The 23,010-nt window shown below is 49.8% G+C and overlaps 1 protein-coding gene and 1 pseudogene across 2 annotated transcripts; both read left to right on the forward strand.

The window, feature by feature from the left end:
* The first annotated feature begins 841 nt into the window (after positions 1-841).
* col4a4 (collagen, type IV, alpha 4) lies at positions 842-22,480 on the forward strand. Of its 2 annotated transcripts, none has more exons than XM_088346014.1 (47): positions 842-1,107; positions 1,946-2,098; positions 2,281-2,320; positions 8,019-8,090; positions 11,436-11,570; positions 11,670-11,714; positions 11,810-11,926; positions 12,143-12,211; positions 12,297-12,332; positions 12,419-12,481; positions 12,565-12,600; positions 12,787-12,828; positions 12,892-12,972; positions 13,057-13,101; positions 13,179-13,241; positions 13,366-13,410; positions 13,732-13,785; positions 13,853-13,913; positions 14,009-14,113; positions 14,190-14,345; positions 14,417-14,506; positions 14,577-14,737; positions 14,861-14,933; positions 15,094-15,200; positions 15,321-15,504; positions 15,583-15,651; positions 15,915-16,022; positions 16,093-16,161; positions 16,302-16,451; positions 16,551-16,712; positions 16,825-16,992; positions 17,086-17,229; positions 17,533-17,640; positions 17,734-17,912; positions 18,261-18,324; positions 18,402-18,476; positions 18,551-18,658; positions 18,767-18,874; positions 18,936-19,007; positions 19,109-19,237; positions 19,317-19,424; positions 19,689-19,844; positions 19,921-20,169; positions 20,238-20,354; positions 20,622-20,810; positions 21,098-21,381; positions 22,197-22,480. In XM_088346014.1, the coding sequence occupies exons 2-47, from the start codon at positions 2,088-2,090 to the stop codon at positions 22,425-22,427; spliced, it is 4,938 nt and encodes a 1,645-aa protein (XP_088202140.1). In that variant the 5' UTR covers positions 842-1,107; positions 1,946-2,087; the 3' UTR covers positions 22,428-22,480. The 2 variants fall into 2 exon arrangements, with proteins under 2 accessions (XP_088202140.1, XP_088202139.1); XM_088346013.1 differs by having other exon boundaries at positions 2,004-2,098.
* Positions 2,873-3,147, forward strand: LOC148359034 (dolichol phosphate-mannose biosynthesis regulatory protein pseudogene; annotated as a pseudogene).
* Positions 22,481-23,010: the final 530 nt, after the last annotated feature.

A 23,010-nucleotide genomic window follows, 5' to 3' on the forward strand; every position in this document is an offset into this window, starting at 1 on the left:
TTCTAATTTTCTCTCTCTTGCTCTTTCACTCTTTTACCCTCTCAGCCTCAGCATTTTCATTATTTTTCTTGCTCTTTCTCTCTTTTGTGCTCTTTTCTCTTAATCTTTCTCTCTTTTGCCTGCGCTCACTCACTCTCTCAATCTCTTTCTCTCTCTCTCTCTCCCTCCCTCACTTTTCATTTCTCTCACTTACTCTTTCTCTTTTGCTCTCTTTCTCTCTCAAGTTCTAATTTTCTCTCTCTTGCTCTTTCGCTCTTTTACTCGCTCAGCCTCTCTCATTTGAAGTCTTTTTCTTGCTCTTTCTCTCTTTTGTGCTCCCTTTCTTTCACTCTCTCATTTTTTTTCTCTATTGCTTTCTGCTCTTTGTCTTCATCATCCTTTCTTGTGCTGCCCATTTTATTTCCTTCTTTTTCCTACCTTCTTTCATAATATATCTGCACAATGACGAGGGAGGTATGGCCTCACTTGCCTCCCTTGCCCCCTAAAGCAAAGGTTTTTCTTTCCCCCGGGGAGTCCAAACGGACCAGAACTTAAACAGTGAAAGCGGACTCACGTTGTCGGCGGTTCCCAAGGAGATCATCATCATCATCATCATCGCGATGGTGATCCTCGTGGCCATGGTTAGCATCGCTCCACGCGGGAACGAAGTGATGCCGAGTCCGGTTCGGCTGGGATCCTCTCTTGGAGCTGGCCGGGGGTCGCCACAATGATGGGAGCGTCCCGAGGCCGCCCGCGACGACCCCCCCCCTTTCCCTCCCAGAAGCCGACGGAACCGCCCTCCGAAATGACCCCCCCCCCCCCCCCTCCAAACCAACCCCTTTCCCTCTCCCACGCACACCCGCTCTGCTTTTTCAGGCTTCTAAGTTCCGAGCGCCGAAGAACCGAGACCGGGTCAGGTGTTTCGCCTGGGGCGCGTTGGAGAACTGAACCAGGGACTTGAAACTTTCGGATCGGGAGAGGCCGGAACGGAACGCGACCCCCGCCCGCTCACCACATCGAGAGCGCACGTTGAACCCCCTTTTAGGACTCGGGAGCGGAAGATGCGTGAGAAGAGCGATTAACGAGTAACGAGGCACGAGTAACGAGTAACGAGCAGCGGCAACTCAGGTAAGGCGGTTTGACGTCCTGCGTGCGTGACGTCATCAGACGCGCTTGCTGGAAAATCGGGCGACTTTAGAACAAACCGGGTCAGCTCAACTTCCGGGGGCTTTTTGGGGGTGTGGGCTTTGGTTTTGAGGCGGGGGGGGGTGATCGGTGTCTCCACATGTTGAAAAGGGTCGCGCGAAAAATAACGTTTTGAGTTTTTAAGCCTTTCCCTGTCAATGGCGCTAAGCGTAAACTATGAGGGAAGGGTAGTTTGCGATCAAAACGGCTCGATGAGCCGGCTCTTTGAAATGAATCGCTAGAGCCGAATCGAATCGGCTCTTTTCAAAATACTCCCTTTCCCTCCCGAACTCTCTTACTCACACTTGGCCATTTGTACAAGTGCAGCTCACAGGAAGTGACGTCACAACCCATCCACTCACGAAGCGGTGATTTCCCATTTAGAGGGGCAGGCGATTCTCTTGCCTCACGGCAGAGGGCGATAGTGAGAACGAGGATTAGGACTTGGAGCCCTAAACAATAACATTTGTGAACGCATTAGCAAGTCGTACCATCCATTACCTATCTAGTGAGGCAAGCAATGATCTCGTCTCGAGGCAGAGGGCGATCGTGAGACGGAGCTACAAACAATAGAATTTGTGATTATATTACCGAGCTAACAGCAAGTCCAGCCACCCAGTCTTTGTTTTCTAGTTGCTTGGACTTTTGGGGAGAGTGGGGGATTACCTGTCTATTCATGCTTTTATTCCAAAGGAAGAGATTTCATGTCCAAGACAATACAAGTGTTATTATCCTTCAGAAGACGACCGTCAATATCAATAGAAAAAAAACCGTTTTTAAGGAGAGGACAGATCCATCACTCAGGTTCCAACTAAAAGACGCGGCATCCTTGTGTGCAGCCGGGCAGGCGGGCGGTCGGCCGAAAGAGGGACGCGGCTTCCGATGAGCGGCGGACGGGGCCCTGCTCCATCCGAGACGGCGAAATGACACTCAGGTAAAGCCAGACTCCGCCGCGACGTCCGTCCACTAAGTCGAGCCCGAGCCCGTCGCTTTTTGCCGGCAGCCGGTCGGCTTCGGCCCGTCGCTACCCTCGAGTTCTTCTGACTTTTATCGTCTGATGTCTTGTAGCACCTTCACATCGGGTGTCCTTCTCTCATTGTCCGCTTGTGTCCTCAGGTGCTTCCTGCTGCTCCTGGCCTGCACCTCGGCCTTCGGGGTAAGTGGACTATTCGCCTCCGTTAGCTTCCGGTCGCACACGCCGGCTGAATACGAGGCGACGGTCTGGCGGCGGCCACGCTCGGAACTGACAATGCTAACCCTCCAGCGTAGCCGCTAGCCCCGATTCGAGATGCGAGCGACGGAGATCCAAGACGTCCGCCGCGAGTTGGCGGCCGTCGGCCACCGTCACTCCGTCGGACCCGCGTCCGACGCTGGCGATCTTCGGAACGCCAATTCATTTTCAGCCTATTTTATCCCTGTCGGCAAAACTGATACGCTATAAAGTCTGGTGGAGAGAAAAAAAATAATGTGTTCACCACGAGTATAAAGTATTTACATCAAAAAAAGAAGTGTACATGACCGGGATATTGCACTTGAAACTGTTAGAGTCAACGTGACAACTGAACAAAGTCGTATATGTCAATAAGTAACGGTACAATGAAAAACTTTTAGCCGTTTTTAAAGTCGAGGTCTTTTCTGGAAATACTTCTCCCGCAGACAACCGGGAAGTGTCACTCTACGGCTTTTAAAGAAACTTCCGGTCACAAAAATGGCTACCGGAGTAGATCCAGCAGCTGGCATGAGTCTTATTGTCTTCAGCATCATGCTTTTTGCTTCTTATTGTACATGGGTCATTGTCCTGCCTTTCATGGACACTGATCATGTATTGCACAGGTTTTTTCTGCCACGAGAGTACTCAGCGATTGTATTGCAGCCGTAGTACTACTCCTTTGTATAGAGTTATTCACCGTTATTGTTCTTTGGAAGAATCGGAAATCCCAAAAACTTAAATCGACTCGAGTGAGGATGCTGTTCATTGTGTAAATCTGATCTTTTGAACCCTTCCTTTTATTCACTACCAGTTGGTTCTCACAGCTGACCCACCCATAGCTAGTTTTGTAAATATATAGCATCGTTTTAGAATGAAGTCAAGGAAAAAGTGAACTTAACTGGAAAACCGGGGTATTGCACTCGGAAACTAGGACAACGCACTTGAAAAGTCTGTTGGACGACTGCGGTTCAGTGTTTTGATGGCTCGGGGAAGAAGCCGAGCGATCCCTCGGTCTGTCGCTCCGAGCCTTGCGGGATTTGAACCTTCGGTTCTGAAAGCCGGATGTCAGGGTGTCCGGAGTCTTTCGGGATGTGTTTCGTTCTGCTGAGGTCGCAAAAACCGGCGACGTCCTCCAGACCGGGCAGGGGGTGGCCGGCGATCTTGATAATGGGCTTTCTGAAGCAAACCTCATTGACAAAAGCGAGAAAGATAGATGAAATGAAATGAAATAATCTGCATTTCTATAGCGCTTTTCAAGTCAATGACTTCCCAAAGCGCTTTACAATCTGCTCCACATTTCCCAATAGCGGCCATGATCTGTGCAGCCATGTAAGGCTGCTAACCTGCTTATTGGGGGTATTGGGGGTTCAGTGTCTTACCCAAGGACACTTCGGCATGTAACACGGACAAGCCGGGATTCGAACTGGGATCCCTTAATCCTAAAACGATCGCTCTACCTCCTGAGCTACTGCCGCCCCAATAGATTGATACTTTATTCATCCCTGTAGAGAAATTCACACTCCCAGCAGTATCCTTTTGTTGTTTATGAACAGATGAACAGGATGGCCTCAGGGTGCTGTGTTGTAATTTAGCAACAGCAGAGCGGATGACGTCACACGCTAGGCCAAAAGTTCGACGTACCTGCGGCAGATGGAAATCTTTGCGCCCAGGGTGACACCGCCTAGTGTTCACGTAGATAGCGAGTCCGCCTCCTCGCCGCTTCTCGCAGGCTTTTGTGTCGCTGTCCTAACAGCGCTGAAGCCGGGTAGCTCCACGTTAGCGTCCGGGATGCTAGACGCGAGACACGTTTTGGTACCAAAGACTTATAACGCCGCTAGCCGCTTAGCCTTCGCCTTAGCTTTGGCTCTGCATTCAAGATAGGGCCCCCTCCTCACGCCGGCACGAGAATTCTCCAGGGCAAAGAGTTGATTCCTGGAATAAACGCATTTTTGTGCGTTAAAATCCATAACCATAGGATAGAAAGTCATCCAAAGTGTCGTTGTCAAACGGGACCAAAACCAGCGAAGATAGAAGCAGACAATTAAAACTAGAAATCACAAAAAGAGCCAAATAACACAGAGCTGCTGGAAAGGTTGCCGCTCGCAGCGGCGCCGCTTTGAATATAAAGAAAGGAGCGATGCTCCCTTAAAGTCTGTAAAAAAAGCCCAGTTTTTGGTGTCTTTGAGGGGTCTTGTGTCGCGTTGGAATCGTTCGACGATCCGTCGAGTCAATCTTGTTGTACTTCCACTCAAACGTGGGATTGAACGTGGATCGTGCGACCGACGCCATCCGTCCCCCGAATGTCGCCTATACCGATCTCGTGTCCAAGTCGGAAGAACGAGCGATTAAAGTACTCGGGTGGATTCATTGAAACGGGAAGGAATGCTTTGGCAGAACCTGACCCGACGTCGGTCGTCGGAGACGTTTGATCGCGACGCTCGGGGTCCGCGTCAATCACTTTCGTTACGTCTGAAGGTTTAGTCCCGGCAGGGGACGACAAACAGGACAGAAGGTGGACTCGCGCTCCGATTTTTGCGCGTGAGCGTCGGTGGCGGCGGCGGGGGCGTCGGCGGCGACCGATTTCGCATTCCTGTTGCTGATAGAAACGCTCGACTGCTCAGCGGGTTGACACAAGGCGGCAGGAATGCAAACGGCCATACGGGACGGGAATCCGGCTCGCCGGCGATCGGACCCTTTGTCTCGGCTCGCCGTCCGCTCCGTTGATCCGCCTGGAGAACTGAGGTGGCGCTAAATCCTAGCGCTTTTCCTATTCGTACTTTCGACTTTATCGTCGAATACGCAAACGGATGAAATGGTTTTGACTTCCCTTGGATCGAACGTGCCATAGATAAGGCGCAATACAAATGAGCAAGAGCAGAGTTTTGGGGTTTTTCTTTTAAATCAAGTCATATAAAAATGGATTCAATTTGTTCCATGAGTTATAAATCCATCCATCCATCCATTATCTGCAGCACTTATCCTCAGTAGGGTCGCGGGGGGTGCTGGAGCCCATCCCAGCTGTCTTCGGGTAGTGGGTAAGGGACACCCTCAACTGCTTGCCAGCCAGTCGCAGGGCACACGGGGACAGACAACTCACTACGGACAATTTGGACCGGTCAATCCACCTGCATGTTTTTGGAATGTGGGAGGAAACCGGAGTGCCCGGAGGGCACCCATGCGAGAACGGGGAGAACATGCAAACTCCGCACAGGAGGTTCGATCTCATGACCTCAAAACCATGCTGCACACGTGCTAACCACTTCACCACTATATATAGTTTTTTTTTAAATCCTAAAAAAAGCATAAGAACATGAAACAAATACATGTTAAAATGAGATGACTGCGCAAGAACATAAAACAAGAGGTACATCATATCAAATAAAGAAAGGAAACAATCAGAATATTGATTGCCCTTTTTGCCCGAGAGACTGATTCAATAACATCTGCTTCGTGGGAAATGCGATAGCCCGACGTGTTAAGACATTGTCCAGGTGATTCCTTTCCACCAATTCCGAGACTTCACGAAATTTTCCAAAAAGTCTTAGATTCGGGTGATTGAATGATGGCCGCGTCCAGCTCCTTGTCGGTGAACTCTGAACTGTGACGGAGACACGAAGAGTGTGCCGGGATGAACACACGCGCACCGAATTGCCGAGCCATAGCCAGACGTGTGGCAGCCTTTGACACGGTGGTCCGTGCGCTCCTCTTCTCACCTTAAAATTATGATGCGGACATCCAAGACACTCCATGAAATGGTTTTGAATCCTATTTACCCGGTGGGACCTTCTCTGTCCCAGACTCGCTGTTTGCTTCGATTCGGTTCTCAGTTTGCACTCGAGTTTAGGTCACGCCGGGAACAACCCGGTCTCGTTTTGATTGAAGCTGGCGGTGCTGACCGGGGGCTTCCTTGTTAGACCGGTACAGTCGCCCGTATCGGCGGGATATCCGTCGCGGACAGGGAGTTATCAGCGAGTCGAAAACTTTAAAGACAAAGCGCGTAACGCCGTGTTGAACGAATCGGAAACGAGTCACGACTCGTCGCTGCCGTGACCGATAACCACGAAGGGAATTCCACGGCCGAGTCCTTTCGCATCCGAACGGAAGACGCGCATCATCGATCTACCGAACGGACACGGAGGTCGATCGCATAAGTCCGACTCCGATCCAGCCTCGACCTCCAAAATCTTCAATCATCCCAACCGTCCGTCAAAACAGGATTGCCTCTTCCAATTGAACGTGTCAGTAAAGTACAAACTAAAGCAAAGTGAAATGCTTCCAAGGTTGAGTCACCGATCGCAAAGAAAAACCGAATCACGCGTCTTCAAAAAGCTCTTCCTTTCCTCGTTGTTGGCGATTCAATCTCCGAGCAGTTGCCTTTGAGCTTCAGACTGAGGATTTTAACGCCGGAGTTTCTTCAAGCTTTGCGACTATTTGCCGTCTTTCAGGGACGGTCCCTTCTCTCCTGGGGTGTTCCACAAGGATCCGTTCTCGGCCCGATACTCATGCGGTCGTATACGTTCCCGCTGGGGCCAACCTTCCGTTTCAACCTCACGCAGACGACATTCAAATCTATCCGCCGGTAAAGCCTGACAATCGTGTTCAATGTGCCTTCAATAGGCGGAGGTTGACCCCCAAATTCTCTGGATTTAAACCAAGACAACACTCAATGTAATTGGGAATACGGTTCGGGGATGCCTTCTAAGTCGAGTTCAAGTGTCAAAAAGCCGGCCGTGACCCGCAGAGGGAACGAAAGTAAAAGCGAGGCGGCCGGTCGGGCCGAGCTGCTGGGCTGAGAAGGCTACCGCACAGACCAGCACAATACAAACATCTTCTTTGTTCCTTTATCTTCTTTACTCTCTTTTATCCTCACTGTAAAATGTGAACCTGGAGTGCCACGTCCAATTTTGTTGTCACAATAGGTTCAACCCGTTTTGTAACAATGACAATTTTATCCTATTCTACATCAGGTTTGGCAACCATATTGAAAATGTTGTCAAAGCTCTGCGTCTTTTAGCAAAAGTTCACTTGTTTGGAAGCCGTTTCTTCTGTTCTCACCGTGGGCCGCAGGGTCTTTGGGCAGGACACAGCGGAGGTGGCATACAACACAGTGATGCGGTCGGTCAGGATGCTCTCAGAGCATGATGAGGGTCGGGGCACTCGCTCTCCTGAGTTTGTGGGGAAAATACAACCGTCGATGGGCTTTTTTGGCCAGAGATGTGATGCGATGGCTCCGGGACAGGTCCTCGCCGATATGCGCACAGAAGACGTGGCGTGAGCCCTCCTGAAGTCCACAACAATCTCTTTGGTCTTCTTTAAATCGAGGTGGAGATTACGGTCTTTACGCCACTGAGCCAGACCGCTGACGCCACTCCTGTAGGTTGTCATGTGTCGTGTCGGTCGCGTCGTCCGCAAACTTCACAAAGAGGTCGGAGCCGGACGTCGGGGCGCAGTCGCGGGTCGGCGGACGAAAGAGGAGGGGACTCGGCACGTATCCCCGGGGAACCCCCGCGTTCGTTATGACGATCGATATATACCTCGAAGCTCGCCGCCCGTGCCGTTCGGTTACTGTTCCCGTACGCGGTCTCGTTCCCGACTTCACCAGAACGATGCCCGAGTCTCACCATACCGATGCTGCCGTTTCCAGGGCGACAAGACGGAGGAGTGCGCCGGACGAGACTGCTCCACCTGCCGATGCTTTCCGGCCAAAGGTGCTAGGGTGAGACTCCGCCTACCGCGCCGAACCACAAATCCGCGGCCGCTCGTCCGATGGCCTACCTGCAAACATTTAGAGAGCGTTTGATAAAGACCTCAGGACCACGTCCAGAAGGGAGGCAGTCGGGTCCAGAACCCAGCAATTAGGATCCACGCCGGTGGTCTACAACCTCTTTCAAGCCGAGGGCCACTTTTTGTTCCTAATTAGCGCAAAGGGCACCCACTTTCGTAAACATTTCTGGAACAGCAACTCAGCGAGATGGCTCGCTAATTAGCCAAAAAGGGAGCTTGATAGTTAGCTGGAAAAGTAGACGGGTAAAAAACTAAATGAGAGCTAGATCGCTCGCTCGATGAGTAAAAAGCCAACTGAGTAGCCAGATAGAGAGCTAAAATAAAAGCTCTCTAGCTAGCTAGCTGGAAAGGAGGCAAAATTGAACTTGATAACTAGAAAACAAAATCAAATGTTAGCTAGCGCGCTGTGTGAAAAACAGCTGTATAGCTAAATAGATGACTTAAAAGCAAAAAAAAAGGAAATTGATAGTTAGCTAGAAAGGTGAAGAGGTAAAAAACAAAACAAAAGGGAGCTACGCTGCTAGCTCAACCAGTAAAAAGCCAACTAAATAGCGGAATACAAAGCTAGCAAGCTAGCGAGGAGGGTAAGATTTACCACGATAACTAGCAAAAAAAAGCATCAAATGTTACTAGATAACATGCAAAAATTGTAAAAAGCTTGCAAGACAGCGAAAGAAACTGCACATTTTTGCTTATTTGATAAATCCATGAATGGGAATTGAGTGTTTGTGTCAAATGAAAAAAGAAAAAGATGAATGAATTGATTTAATACTCGAATAGATTTTGTTTGGTCAATGGAGGCCTTCCACTGCAATTTATTCATTGGAATTTATGGAATAACAATCGATCACGTCACTACTACGTTCACCATTAAAACTAGGGTTCGATCGAATTCGTGGACCGCTAAAACAATCGTTTGACTCGAAAATTCCTACGACCCGAGCTGTTTTCAGAACAGGTCTGCCGCCACACTAGCTACCATTAGGGGGCGCCACCTTGAATCTACAACCCGACTGAACGGAGGGCTCGCCACAGAAACAAAGAGCTTCGGTCTGGAGTGCGGAACTTGGAGACCGACGTCCAGTAGGTAGACGTTTAGGACTCCTCGGAGCCGCCCGAGGGCTGCGCGAGAGAAAATGAGATAGAAAGAGACAGAAAAAAAGAAAGAAGGTGGGAGAGAGACAGAGGGAGAGAAAGTGGTAACAAGAATGAGAGAAAAAGAGTGAGTGTAAGAAAGAGTGAGGGAGAAAATGGGAAGTAAGAGAAAAAGAAGAGCAAAAGAATTGGAAAATGGAGCAAGAATAAAAGAGCAGTTGAGAAAGAGAAAAGAAAAGAGAAAACAAGAAGAGCCATAGAAAGACAGAGTGAGAAAGGGAGTGAGATCAATTAAGGAAAAGAGTGAAAGAGATCAAATGAGAAAGAAAAAGAAGGAAAAAAAAAGAGAGAAATCCAGCTCCAGTTGCTTTGCGAGCAACACCTGGCTTTGGCGACCTCAAGCGGACATATTTCTAACTGCAGCTGATTTTTCTCTTGCGCTTCTCTCGCTGTTGTCTCGCTGGTCGCTTTCAAACCCCGAAAGACCAAATGTTGTATTTTGCACATTTTTCTCACGGTAGGTGTAGGTCGTTTCCCAAAGTGGCCCTTCGCAGACCACCGTTTTACAGCCCTAAAAAGTTTGCGTTCGTGTATTCGACTTTGGCCGATTTTTAGACATGGTGAAAGCGTTTTAAACGTTTGACTCGTCTTTCCGATCGACGACTGCGCACGCTCGCTCGTCATAATCCTACCTAAAAAGGGAACCCGGGTCGCGTTTGCCCGAGCCGGTTTTTAGCTCTGATTTCAATAGAGATCGTAAAATGACGTTAGGGATTTCGTTCTTAACCCATTTTTTAACAATGACAATAAAGGTAAATTCTATTCTATTCTATTCTATGATTTTTTTCAATACGCGCCCTGTTAGGTTGTCACGGGGTTAGGACGGTAAAAAGAAAGCTTGCAATTGGCCAAGAGTGTTGTCAATCAAAAGGTGAGAGAACGACGGCTGTACCGGAAGTCATCCGAAGAGTTTAAACTTAAAGGGTTAGTAATGGAGCCGATAGACCAGATGACCACAAGGATCGCCAACTGATACAGGCATGCTTTTAGGCGGATTTTTTTTTGTATCGGTCACATTCTGCTATATTTTGTAGTGGATGGCTTTCATAGACAAAAAGATCTATATTCTTTGAAGCAGTTCATTCAAAGACAACAAACAAAATTCTAAAGCCAATCCGCAAAAAATCTGCAGGTTTTTTTAGCCAACTATCTGTTGACCTCCTTCGCTATCGAACTAGCTTTTAACTTTTTTTTTGCATGCTAGCAGGCTAAAAATGTGTTTTTTTTTCCTTACGTATCAAACTAGTTTTCTGGCTCTTTTCTAGAAGCTATCCAGCTTTGTTTTTAGATTTCTAGCCGGCTATTTTGTCGGCGTTTTAGACTTTTAGCCGGCCTTCCTTCTCACTAAAGCTCAAGCGGTAGGTCCGGGAAGCGCTTTCCCGGTCGGCGTTGGCGAAGATGCGGCTCAGAGGGCCAATCGGGGTGCGTGGATGCAAGCGGGGGCCACAAAAGCTCCGTCTGGCCCGTTTCACACGTGGATCCTTCCACACAAAGCAAAAAGCAACAAAGATCAGACCTGTCACATCTCATCAAGGCATCACGGGGCCTCCGTCCCCCCGTCCGTCCCCCCCGTCCCCGCCCGGTCTGTCCCCCCGTTGTTTGTACGGACGCCATTGTTTGCGACGCGCTGGATGTGAATCCGTCGGACGGCGGCTTCTCAAACTTTCCGTTCCCAAGAAGACCTTCCTGCCCCCGAAGTCACTTTCAAACGAGCGCTAAACCGCGCTCGTTAAAACCTCAGAGAACGCCCGTTTGCTTTTGCCCGGGACCCCTTCGAGAAGAGCGATAACGCTCGACTCCGGAAGACCTTCCTTTTGCCGAAGGTTCCTTCGAACGGCGCTCGGGGTCGTGTCGGCGTAGACGTTCCGTGTCCGGCCGCGTGTTCGACTCCCGGGAGATGGCAGAGTATCCATCGGGAGAGAGCGCTTCAGTTGAGGACTATTAGTACAAAGTTACAAAACAAAATGAAAGATGTTTTACATTCAGGTTAAAGTCAGACCCTGTCCCTGTCCTGTGGCATTCAATTGGATGTGAAAGTGTAGAAATAGACATACCTTTAGTCAGAGATCCCCAAAACAGTTTTTAGTGTTGAAACGACTTATACTCTCTTTCATTTCTTCAGGGTTCTCCGGGATCTCTTGGACTTCAAGGTCCTCAGGGGCCCCGAGGGTTCCCGGGCCCTCAGGGCCCCCCAGGAGAGAAAGGCAAGCGAGGAGCAGAAGGCCCAGCAGGATCTCCGGGACCAAAGGGAGACACGGTGAATAAAAGGAACCATTGGGGAAACAACTTCAAGATCTTTTATAGCAAGAAAAATGTCCTCAAAGACTTTCTGAATCGATGTTGAACTCTTTATCAGGGATTCGTCGGTGTTCCTGGATTTCCCGGTTTAGAAGGAATCCCGGTAGGAAGTTCCGTCTAGCTCAAAATCTTTATCTGCAGGATGCGCAGTAGACCATCTTTTCTAGGTCTTTATTTTTGGTTCGTTTGTGTAAACAGGGTCACCCAGGTCCGGCCGGCGGTCCCGGTTCTCCGGGTGTGGACGGATGTAATGGGACAAGAGGAACGCCGGGAAATCCCGGACTGCCTGGAGAGCAAGGACCCTCTGGTGAAATGGTCAGAACAACAAACTGCTCACCATCTTCGGGTCACCATGGGGATGCATGGATACTGTCCAATAACACTCAGTTTTAACAAAATCTTCAGCAAACACAGGGGGTCAGGGTGGGGGCCTCACCCGCCGTAAACCACAATAACTGGCCTACTCTTCAACATTAGATCGCTTTAGCAGGTTGTCTGACTTACTAGCTAATTGTCTGGCTTGTGTTGCAGGGTTTAGAAGGTCCAAAGGGACTTCCAGGAGCGCCAGGATTCTTTTTTGTCGAGTTCCCTGGAGTGCCGGTGAGTGATCACTGCATCACACCTTCGAAATTGCATCCACAGTCCTGTCCAAGATCTTTGCTGACTTCTCCTTCTGTTTTCATAGGGTGATTCTGGCCCCGCGGGTCTTCCTGGACTGACGGTGAGATCACAGTTTGCCCTCCCAGACATCAAGTCTCACTGATTGTACGCCACCGGTTATACGTCTGACTTTCTGGCTGTGTGCAGGGTGGTCCAGGTCCCAGAGGTTCAACTGGTTTTATGGGCTCGGTTGGTCCGGATGGACTAAATGTGAGAAGAATTTCATTACAAAATATTTTGACATCCTGACACGAAACTATAAGCTAAGACAACAAGTTGATATGTGTGTGCAGGGTCTCTCTGGTCTGCCAGGATCCAGAGGTCTACCTGTGAGTAATCCTTTCGTTTGTTTTTGTCGGTGCAACGCAGTCGAGGATTCTTATGTTCTAATTTCGAGAAATGAGGCTGATCATAATGCTTAAGCTGGGCTCTTTTGGGGGGGGGGGGGAACATGAGAGAACAGCTGAGCGAGCGTCATGAATACTAAATGAGAGTTCGGTTTGCCTTTTTTTTAGGGAGTCCGAGGTCGATCGGTGCCGGGACTGAAAGGGGACGAGGTATAAAGTAGGAAAGGGCCGTTTTATGACGAGACTGCATGCGTTAAAAAGTGCCATCCATAGGGGGAGCAAGGCCAGCAGGGGCCTCCGGGACCATTTGAGTATGTAGACCCTCCAGAGGACTTTTACATCAAAGGAGAACAGGTGATTCCCATTCAGCCAATTACAAGACCGCAGTCCTTTGTCTTGTTGGTGGAGCTAACATGGCATCTCCTGTTACTTCATCAGGGTGCAGCTGGGTCAAAAGGCGTGTGTGGATCACCAGGACCTCCAGTAAGTCCAGTCTGAGGTTCCTTTATGTCCTTGCACAAAGTTTGGTTCCGTCTAATTCTGCGGACTTTGCCTTTCAGGGTATTGATGCTCTTCCTGGCATCAAAGGGGAGAAAGGGATCGTGGGACTTCCTGGACCCAGGGTGAGGCATCCCTCTATGGTTGCAGTAGAGCCTTTGCAGAGGGGAACAGGCTCTCCGTATGGCTCGCAGCCATCCACTTTTAGTAACCTTAGTGAGGTGGGCCTTTTGGGTTTGTGGTTTTCAGGGACTCCCAGGACGACCTGGTCTACCTGGTTACAAAGGAGCCAAGGTGAGTCCCTTTTTATCAAGGGTAGAACTTTGAGTCGGCGTGGTTTCTTATGGGGTCTCCAGGATCTCTTGGGCGTCAATGTCCTCAGGAGCTCCCGGGGGATCTCGTGGCTCTTTTCCGATAGATCGAACGGAGAGCGACGACCGACTCTACCTCTTCTTTGAGGAACTGCTAAAGTCAGGGAACTTTACATTTCCTCAGAGTGACCTTATGAGACTCAGTCTTGTATGTTGGGAAGTTCTAGAACACTTGAAAGCTACTTAAACAGAGGAAAATTGTCTGACGATAATGGGGAAAATAAGAAGTGCAATTGTCTTTTAGGGCACCGTTGGCAGCCCCGGGCTTCCAGGTTTGATCGGACAAGAAGGTCCAAAGGTTAGTTGACGATAGTATCATACACCTTCTGTTTGCCGAGGCATGATTCACATTTTTTCCTCTTCAGGGCGAAGTAGGGGATACTGGTTTCAAAGGCCTCCCTCAGGAAATTGTCATTACCATTTTGGGTAGACACTCTTCCTTACACACACACACACACACACAAACCCATCAATTTTATTTACATGTGACTCACAAAGAAAAACGCATGTTTCTCCTTAAGGTAACGCTGGAGACCCGGGGACTCCAGGAACCGTGGGAGCTCCAGGAGATCGTGGATTAATGGGCGCGCAAGGGCCCAGAGGATCACCAGGAAGATCCATACCAGGTCAGAGCTCAGGTGGGCCCCGTTCAACTGCATGAGAAACTGTACTCAAATGCCAATTTTTGTGGGGGGGAAATAGGACCAACGGGTGCAGTAGGACCCAGGGGGATTCCGGGAAATAGAGGTGACAAAGGAGATCAGGGTCAGATTTTCACAGATCAAACATTCCCTGGGGTAATTGGAAGACCTGGAAGGCCAGGGGCCAGAGGTGCAAAAGGACAACCAGGGAGACCAGGTGAGTCGTGCTTGGTTTTGGAAACGTGACTTTTATATTCCACTGTGCTGGCATTTTACATTTCTCTACAGGTTATTACTGCCTTCCTGGAATGCCTGGAGAATATGGAGAACCCGGTGAACAGGGCTCATCCGGTGCCCCAGGTTTTCAGGGACTCAAAGGTTAGACTCTAGTGATCTCAGTCATAAGTCCTGAAAGTGGAGTAGAATATATCAATGTCTTTTGGGGAAGGTCGCCAAGGTGAATGCTCCTGCGGTCCTCCGGTTGTGGTGAGGGGAGCTCCGGGTCAAACGGGGAAGCCCGGTTTACCGGGGGATCCAGGGTTCCCTGGAGAACAGGGGCCAAGAGGGGAGAACGGCTGCATAGGTGACACGGGAGCAGAAGGACAGCAGGTAAAAACAGGTCCTCGTTCCACTACGTTACTTGGAACATGCAAAGTAAACTAACTCCTGTTGAACTTCAGCAAACATTCCAAATTTCCAGTTATTTTAACGTAAATGTGGTTTGGATTCCAGGGCCTCGGTGGCTTACGTGGTTTTAAAGGGTTCAAAGGCCAAAAAGGAGATTTTGTTGTGGTGGAAATTAAAGGTAAGTTGGTTGAGTATAGGCACTAGTGTCAGACTCCAGAAATTCTCTTTGTCGGGTTTAAAAAAATGACCGGATTTTGTGGATGCTATCAGTAGAGAGCGCAAAACTGAGAGAAAAAGTCATTGCGTCTAACGAATCACTGATGAAGCCTCCTTTCCAGGTGAGAAAGGCGAACGAGGCCAGTCGGGTCCTGAAGGTAAACAAGGTTTCCCTGGGCGTAGAGGGCAGGATGGACTCCCAGGACTCCCCGGAAGCCCCGGGCCACAGGTCATTGCCGCTCACTTCTCCATAGAATAATCGGAGAGCAATAGTTGCAAACAATCAAACTCAGCCTAATGAACCTAGCATAAACAAATCTTTTGCAATTACCTTCAACTGTTTTTTTAGGGAGAAAGCTATTCTGGTTTTGCGGGCGAACCAGGCTCTCCGGGTCTCCATGGCCTCAAAGGACTAACTGGACAAGGTGGAATCCAGGGATCAGGTGTCATCGGAGCAATAGGAAATCGTGGAGATCCGGGAGCTCCAGGAATTCCAGGTTTCTCTGGGTTCCCTGGCCTGAAAGGAGTTCAAGGTGAATATAAATCTGTTCCCAAAAGTAGGTGGGGATCGCAATTGGCTAATGCTTGGTTGATATCTCACTTCTCTTTAGGAGAAACACTTCCTTGTATACCCAGAAATCCTGGAGCCACTGGACAAAAAGGGGAGGCAGGAGAGACAGGTGAACACGATTACGAGGCTCTACTTTAGCGGTACGGGACGCCGGTCCCCGAAAGCCATAGTCCGGCACCCGATAGAGCAGTTGAAGAAGAATACTGTCAGACTTCTACAGATTTTGCAAATGAACTGCAGTTATTAAAAAAGGTAGACATGAAAGGCCAGCAAGACCGTGGCTCTCGAGTACCTGGGTTCCCTGCCACAGCACTAGCGTTAGCCATCCAGTTCATTTCACCTGTATATCTAACTTTGCACTCAACTCACCAGGCTTAAGAGGGCCTCCAGGTCCTCCTGGTTTCAATGGATTTACAGGACCTGATGGACCCAAAGGGGACAAAGGACAGTCTGGACTTCCTGGACCAACTGGACTACCTGGTATTACGGTAATTTTACAAATATTTTGTCCAGTAGAGATTACATCTGAAATCTTGTCTTCCTCTGCCAGGACCACCTGGTTTTATTGGAGATGTTGGCATCGAAGGCCCCGAAGGACTCAGCTTTACTGGACAGTCAGGTACAATCCTGTCAAAGATTGGTGATTACATAAAAGGGGGATCCAAATCAATTAACAGAAACGGAGGACTGCCTCCACGCTCTTCTGAAAAACAACATTTGCCACCGTGGCACTTGAGCATGTTTTTGTGCGTGAACCAGGCTCTCCGGGTGCACCAGGACCTCCTGGACTGAGAGGAGCGGCTGGGGAATCGTACGTGGGGATCTCAGGACCCATTGGCTTTCCAGGGCTAGCAGGTTCTCGGGGCCCTAAAGGTGTCCCAGGCCAAGCTGGCATCAGGGGTTTTCAAGGCAAGATAGATATATTAGCTCCAAAAACTGGACTGGTGGTTGTGGGCTATAGATCATCATCATCATCTAGCTACATGAATGATGTCTCTTTGTTCTTAGGTGTCCCAGGTCCTCCTGGGATACCAGGGCCAAAGGGCCAGAGAGGACAGGATGGGGCACCGGGTAGTATCGGTCCCCCGGGCGCTAGTAACAATCTGTGCCAAAGAGGTAACCCTGGTCGCACTGGCCCTCCTGGTCCGACAGGAAATATCGGCCCTGCAGGTACAGTGTGAACATCCAGATGTTAATGTTCTTGTTTCCCTTGGAGAGTTTGTGATGGAAGTCTGCAACGCGTGACGTAAAGAATTAAGTTCCCCTTCTGGATTCTTCACAGGCTGTTCGGGGGAGAAAGGTGAAATGGGAGTACCAGGATCTCCAGGTTATGGCCCCCAAGGTCCTGTTGGCAAACCAGGATCTCCTGGTTTTCCAGGTTATTCTGGACTTCCTGGCCCCCCTGGTCCAAGTGGAGATACAGGATTGGCCGGGTGGGACGGACAGAAAGGTGAGCAAACGAAAGACAAAATAACTGACCGTAGGATTTCGGGTGCCGGACTGCCGAAGTTCATAAAGCATGTGACATCATTTTTTTAATCAGGTCTGGTGGGACCCTTCGGTGAGACCGGTATTCAAGGAGTGCAAGGACTGATTGGCTTCCCCGGATATCCAGGGAACACAGGAGAAAGAGGAACGAGCGGACAAGATGGCAGACCAGGATGTCAAGGTCCCAAAGGACAGAAGGGTACAAACATACCATCACATCATACTAGTACCTCGTAGCGGAGTGCTTGGGGCTATGGTCAAACTCTCTGCACCTGGGTCATCTCCATTTGTCTGTGCTCGCCTTCCTCCTTTGTTTTAAAACCCCTGGTTGAAGACTCAACCGGGGATAAATGACTATGATTGTTGAGGTCAGTTCGGGCCATGGTGACCAGTCCAGGGTACACCCTGACATCAGTCGGGAAAGGGAGCAAAGCTTTTTGAGGAGAAGCAGTAGGTGGAATGATTCAGGAGACGGTGATCACGACTTCTTGTGGTCCTGCAGGATGTAAAGGCTATCCTGGACCACCTGGGGAGACACTGGGCGTCCCTATCAAAGGAGCACATGGAATACCTGGGCCCCTCGGTGTCAACGGCTTCCCTGGTGCACGAGGTCAGACTGAGGAGAAGAATATTGGTTGATATTTGAAGTGTTTCCCTGAAGATTTACTGTATGTTTTCTTTGGAATGAATATTTTCTAATCAGGAAACAAAGGTGGCCGAGGTCTTTCGGGGAACCCTGGGCTTCCGGGTGTCACGATGCCCCCGGGCTACACCGGACCTCCGGGTCCGCCAGGGTCCTGGGGAAAGCCAGGGCTTCCAGGCGGACGCGGACTCCCTGGACCTTCGGGTTTCCTCGGCTTCCCTGGAGAAACAGGAGACCCAGTAAGATGAACAGAAACCAGTTGGTCTGGAACACACAGACTCGCTAACTATTTTCTAAGTGTATGGCATCACCTTCACTTATTTGTGGATTTATTTAGTAACTGCCTTAATTGTAACCCTACCACGATGAAATTGTGAAGTATTTCAAAGATTGGATAAATGTACAGATTGTAGAGCTGCACTGGTGGTTTGATGTCACAGTAGAACATCTTGTACCCAAACACAATTTTGCTTAGCCATTAGTCCAAACAGCCGACGGTTCGGGACCTGCAAATATCAGCAGGCTCGATACAAGACTTTAGGGGAGTTCACCAAAAAAGACTTACGATTAACGGTGGTTTTAAACAGGGAGACCCGGGGTCACCCGGAAGGCCTGGTGATCGTGGTTTACAAGGACGTTTTGGGTCCAAAGGTACAGTAAGACTTTTTCACACCATGACACAACTCAATCGGATTAGTTTGTAAAAATGATCCTTTGATTTGTATCAGGGGATCAAGGAGAATCTCATAGCAGACCGGGTTTACCCGGAGACAAGGGACATACCGGAGACGCCGGAGTTCAAGGTGATCTTCAGTCACAAACTGGAATCATGTCAGTGTATTTGAATCCTAAGACTACATTTTAAATTGTCCTTCAGGGGCTCCAGGGCCACAAGGTGATCCTGGATCTCCGGGCTTCCGTGGCGTGCCAGGTCAATTAGGTCACAAAGGAAGCCTTGGGCTGCCTGGAGAGCAAGGACCTCCGGGTACATAATTGGGTTGTTTTCTGTGCTGCCAAGAAACTCCTTGCAACCACGAAGGCTATTTACAAAAATCTTATCAAAAAACTCTAAAACCATATGTCTGTGCATCAGGTGTTATTGGGCCTTCAGGCCCTAGAGGTCGGCCAGGGATTCCGGGTCTTCCTGGTAAGGCGGGTGCGGACGGGCCCCCGGGACCGCAGGGCGTCTTAGGACTCGTAGGTAGGAATCGCTATTTGTATTTGAGGTTTCCGAAGACAGTTTTACTCAACCTTTGTAATAGGTCCGCCAGGACCACTGGGACTTCATGGTCTGGACGGACTTAAAGGAGTGAAAGGAGACATTGGCACCAGAGGTATGCCCGCTTATCTCAGTTTATCAAAGAAATAACCGGTCTGCAAAACTAGACTTTGTCTATTTGTGTTATTACTCTCATTTGATGTGCTGCCTCTACAGGTCTTGGTATTCCAGGCAACAGAGGTACTCAAGGTCTTCCAGGTGAGAAAGGACCTCCTGGTCCTCCGGGTTTCCCAGGTTCATCGCAACCTGGACCTCCAGGACCCAAAGGTTCAGCAGGTTCTAGAGGTCGGTGATTTGGTTTTAGTTCTTCATAAAACACGTAACGTAGGCTGTGATCTTTCACATCCTCACTTTACTTGTTAAGGGCCACAAGGAGAAATCGGTCCTATGGGTGAATCTGGAGCAGACTGCGAAAATCCTGCCCCAGGGACTTCAGGAGATCCAGGCGACCCAGGACCTGATGGAGAGCCAGGTCGGCCAGAAGGCAACGTTAACAAATGAAAAAGCAATCAATTTGGGATCAACCATGCCCCTGAAAGAGTCTGTGTATGGCGGTGAAGGCACAAAAAATCATTTACTGACCATTGACCCCACGGGGGGTTTCATTGGGGCGCGCGACATCATTTAAGGCTTCTGGCTGCATCAAATGAATATGTTTAGGGTTAGGGTTAGACACGCGTACAATTAATTGAACCCAAGTGAGTTCTTTGTAATCCATCTGGCTGACTCTTTTCAGGTGACCCTGGCAAAACCGGGGTTATGGGCCCGAACCCTCCTATACCCGGTGACGACGGGGACAATGGGAATAACGGATGCATCGGCCCAAAGGGAAACGAAGGACTTCCAGGGCTCTTAGGACAAGTAGGGTTGATTGGAGTTCCGGGGTTCAAAGGTGACTCGATATTCACGGTTCTGGGCTCCAACTGCTTCTGGGATCGTTCAGCATTTCCGAATTTGTGTTGGAACAGGTGAGCACGGTTCACCGGGGCTAATGGGTATACCTGGAGATCCAGGCGCGAGAGGTTCCCCCGGACCAAATGGACCACTCGGGTCTCCAGGCTGTACTGGTCAACCAGGCCCAAAGGGGGAGATGGGAAGAGTTTTTCCTTGTCCAACTTACCCTTCCCCTCCACGAGGGCTCGGGGGACAACTCGGACTATCTGGTCTTCCAGGAAGTCCTGGTTTGCAAGGAGAGGACGGGATTAAGGGTCTCAACGGTGAGAAGCCGCAACAAGACTTTGTATTTGACAGTTTGTATTATAAGGACACTTCATGTTTGCTGCAGGTGAGAAGGGAGATGCCGGGTGCGTGGGACCCCAAGGCCCTCCGGGGCCCCAGGGTCCAGCTGGGGAACCTGGTTGTCAAGGCCCTGAGGGTGAGAGCGGTCAAGAGGGAGCCAAAGGTGAGACCAAAAGTTCTAATGTTCATACAAGTGCTTAACGAGCAACTAAAGGGACTGAATTGGCCCTCATCATACCATGAACAGTCTTTAACTAGATGCTCTTGCTGATCCGAATGAGAGCACTTTCTAGACAATTGTCGCAATTTCTTGACAGCAACGAGTCCCTTAAATTAGCACCGGTCCATTTCAGTCTCATCTAGTGTAACTGACAGTAATTTCTCAGAGAAAGCACGACGTGACCGAAACGACTCTGCGCATTGTGCTCAGGCGATCCCGGGTCGACCGGAGACCGTGGAGCGCCAGGACCGTCCAGACCCTCCGACGCGGGCTTCCTCATCGTCATCCACAGCCAGTCCGAAGAACCTCCCCCGTGTCCTCAGGGGATGCAAATTCTTTGGGTTGGGTACAGTCTGTTGTACCTGGAAGGCCAGGAGAAAGCTCATACGCAGGACCTCGGTAAGTTCCGTTCACTTCCCCGCTCTCCTCGACGCCATAGGCGATCGGACTCGACCGTATCAGTGATCGGGCAGGACTGCATTCAGGCACCGTGCCAGAATTGCAAAGTCCAAAAGACTTCCGCCGAAAACGAGATCCCTATCACGTTCCCGTTTCCGGAAAGGCGGTCGGGTCATCGATTAAGTTTCGCACGGACCGGAGCTTGGGCAATCCGCGTCCTTGGGGGTCCTGCGGGTTTTGGCTCAAGGATCCTGAAGCTGTTTATAAGCACTCTTGTTGTGTTGCAGGCCAGGCGGGTTCCTGCATGCGGGTCTTCTCCACCATGCCCTTCGCGTCCTGCAACATGGGGACCTGCTCGTACGCCGGCCGCAACGACAAATCCTATTGGCTGTCGGCCACCGCCGCCGTGCCCCCTTTGCCCGTGGGAGGAGACTCCATCCGGGAGCACATCAGCCGCTGCGCCGTGTGCCAGGCCTTTTCGGCGCCCGTGGCCCTGCACAGCCAGTCCGCCGTCCGGCCCGCCTGCCCCCCCGGCTGGACCGGCCTATGGACCGGATACTCTTTTCTCATGGTGGGTGTGGTACTAAAAAACGATCGTTGGTACTTCATTTCAAAAGCGAATGCGTTACCCAGCAGGTGACTGACCCCATAAAGTAGCGCCTTACTCCGAAGGTAGCAGTCTACCCTCCAAAAATGATGGTATATACTAAAGGAAACACCCTGACCTGAGGAAGCCATTTCACATTTCTTGGCTTATGCAATCTCCAGAGCTTGCAAACCAACACTTGGCTGAGACACTCCATATGTATTTTGTTTTCCAAACGGACAAAAAAAACGACCCAAAAAATGACCTCAGAACAAGCAGATGACGTATAAAAAGGACCAAAAGACTAGAAAATGAAAAACCAACTTCCCCCCCAAAAATGGATGAAAAAACCAAAACGACCCTCAAATGACTTAAAAACCCCAAATAATCAGAACCAATACAAAACGAAAGCGATTGTAAAATAAAAACGACCGGAAAGGACCTCAAAAAACGGACGAAGAACAATTTTAAAAAACGACTGACCACCAAAGACCAAAGCCAAAAAATGTTGAAGCGCCTCCTCAAAAAACAAAACAGAATTTAACCTGAAAATGATCTCACTGAAAATAAAACAAAAATAGAGCCAAAAAGAAATGGCTGAAAAAAACCACTGACCCAAACACCCCAAAATGAGCCCAAAACCAGCTGAAAAATGAGCAAGGGAAGACCCTGTCCCCAAAAGAAACAAATGAAGCCGGAAAACAAAGGCGATCGGTGAATATTAGGCAAGGCGGAGGGCATTTTTTACAGCCGAAGCGTCGGATTGAAAAGCCCCCCCTTTTGTCCGACTCCTTTTCCAGCACACGGGCGCGGGCGACGAGGGCGGCAGCCAGTCTCTGACCTCGTCGGGGAGCTGCCTTCGCCACTTCAGACCGCAACCCTTCGTGGAGTGCCAGGGTCCTCGCGGGACCTGCCACTACTTCGCCAACATCTACAGTTTCTGGCTGACCGCTCCGGACCCCCGGCCGGACCCCACGGCGCCCGACGCGGGACGCTGCAACGTGTGCATCAAATTGCCCGCCCGCCGCTGAGTGCACGCCGCCTCGCCCTTCCGCATAAGAAATAAATCGATCTATCTTTTGGATTTCGGCGTCTAAATCTCTCTCCGCGCGTCACAATGGGGAAAGGTGACATTTGACCCGACCCGGGGGTCGGCAAGGCGTGGCTCTTTGGGGTGCCTGCCGTCTTTTTGGAAAATCTTTGATCAAAAACGTAGGGTTGCTTTAAGAGGACCTTCTTTTGGATCGTACTCGTAAGGCGGGCCCAAACGCAGAAACACGAGCCGACCGATGAATTCGGGGGAGAAGGAAATGAATAAAAGGTGCTCCTCGCGTGCGAGTCCGAGAAAAACGAGTCGCGAAAAAAAAAAAATCTGGAAAACTCCCAATATGCAGGTTATGCTTTAGGCACAGTCATTTAGTACCTGATGAGAGTCAAGTAAGGGTGATGATCAACAGTTGTGGGCTCCTCCAGTTTTTCTGGCTGTTGGCGCCCTCTGGAGGACGGAGGCGTGCTGCATCCGATCGGTTCTCAACGTTTGCCAAGGCTTGGAATAAATAACCAATCTGAAATGACTCACTTTAATGCATGATTCTTTTTCATGTTTAGAAAAGG

The sequence above is a fragment of the Urocampus carinirostris genome, chromosome 10 (assembly GCF_059441175.1).
Source record: "Urocampus carinirostris isolate Australia breed hairy pipefish chromosome 10, RoL_Ucar_1.0, whole genome shotgun sequence".
Taxonomy (NCBI): Eukaryota; Metazoa; Chordata; class Actinopteri; order Syngnathiformes; family Syngnathidae; genus Urocampus; species Urocampus carinirostris.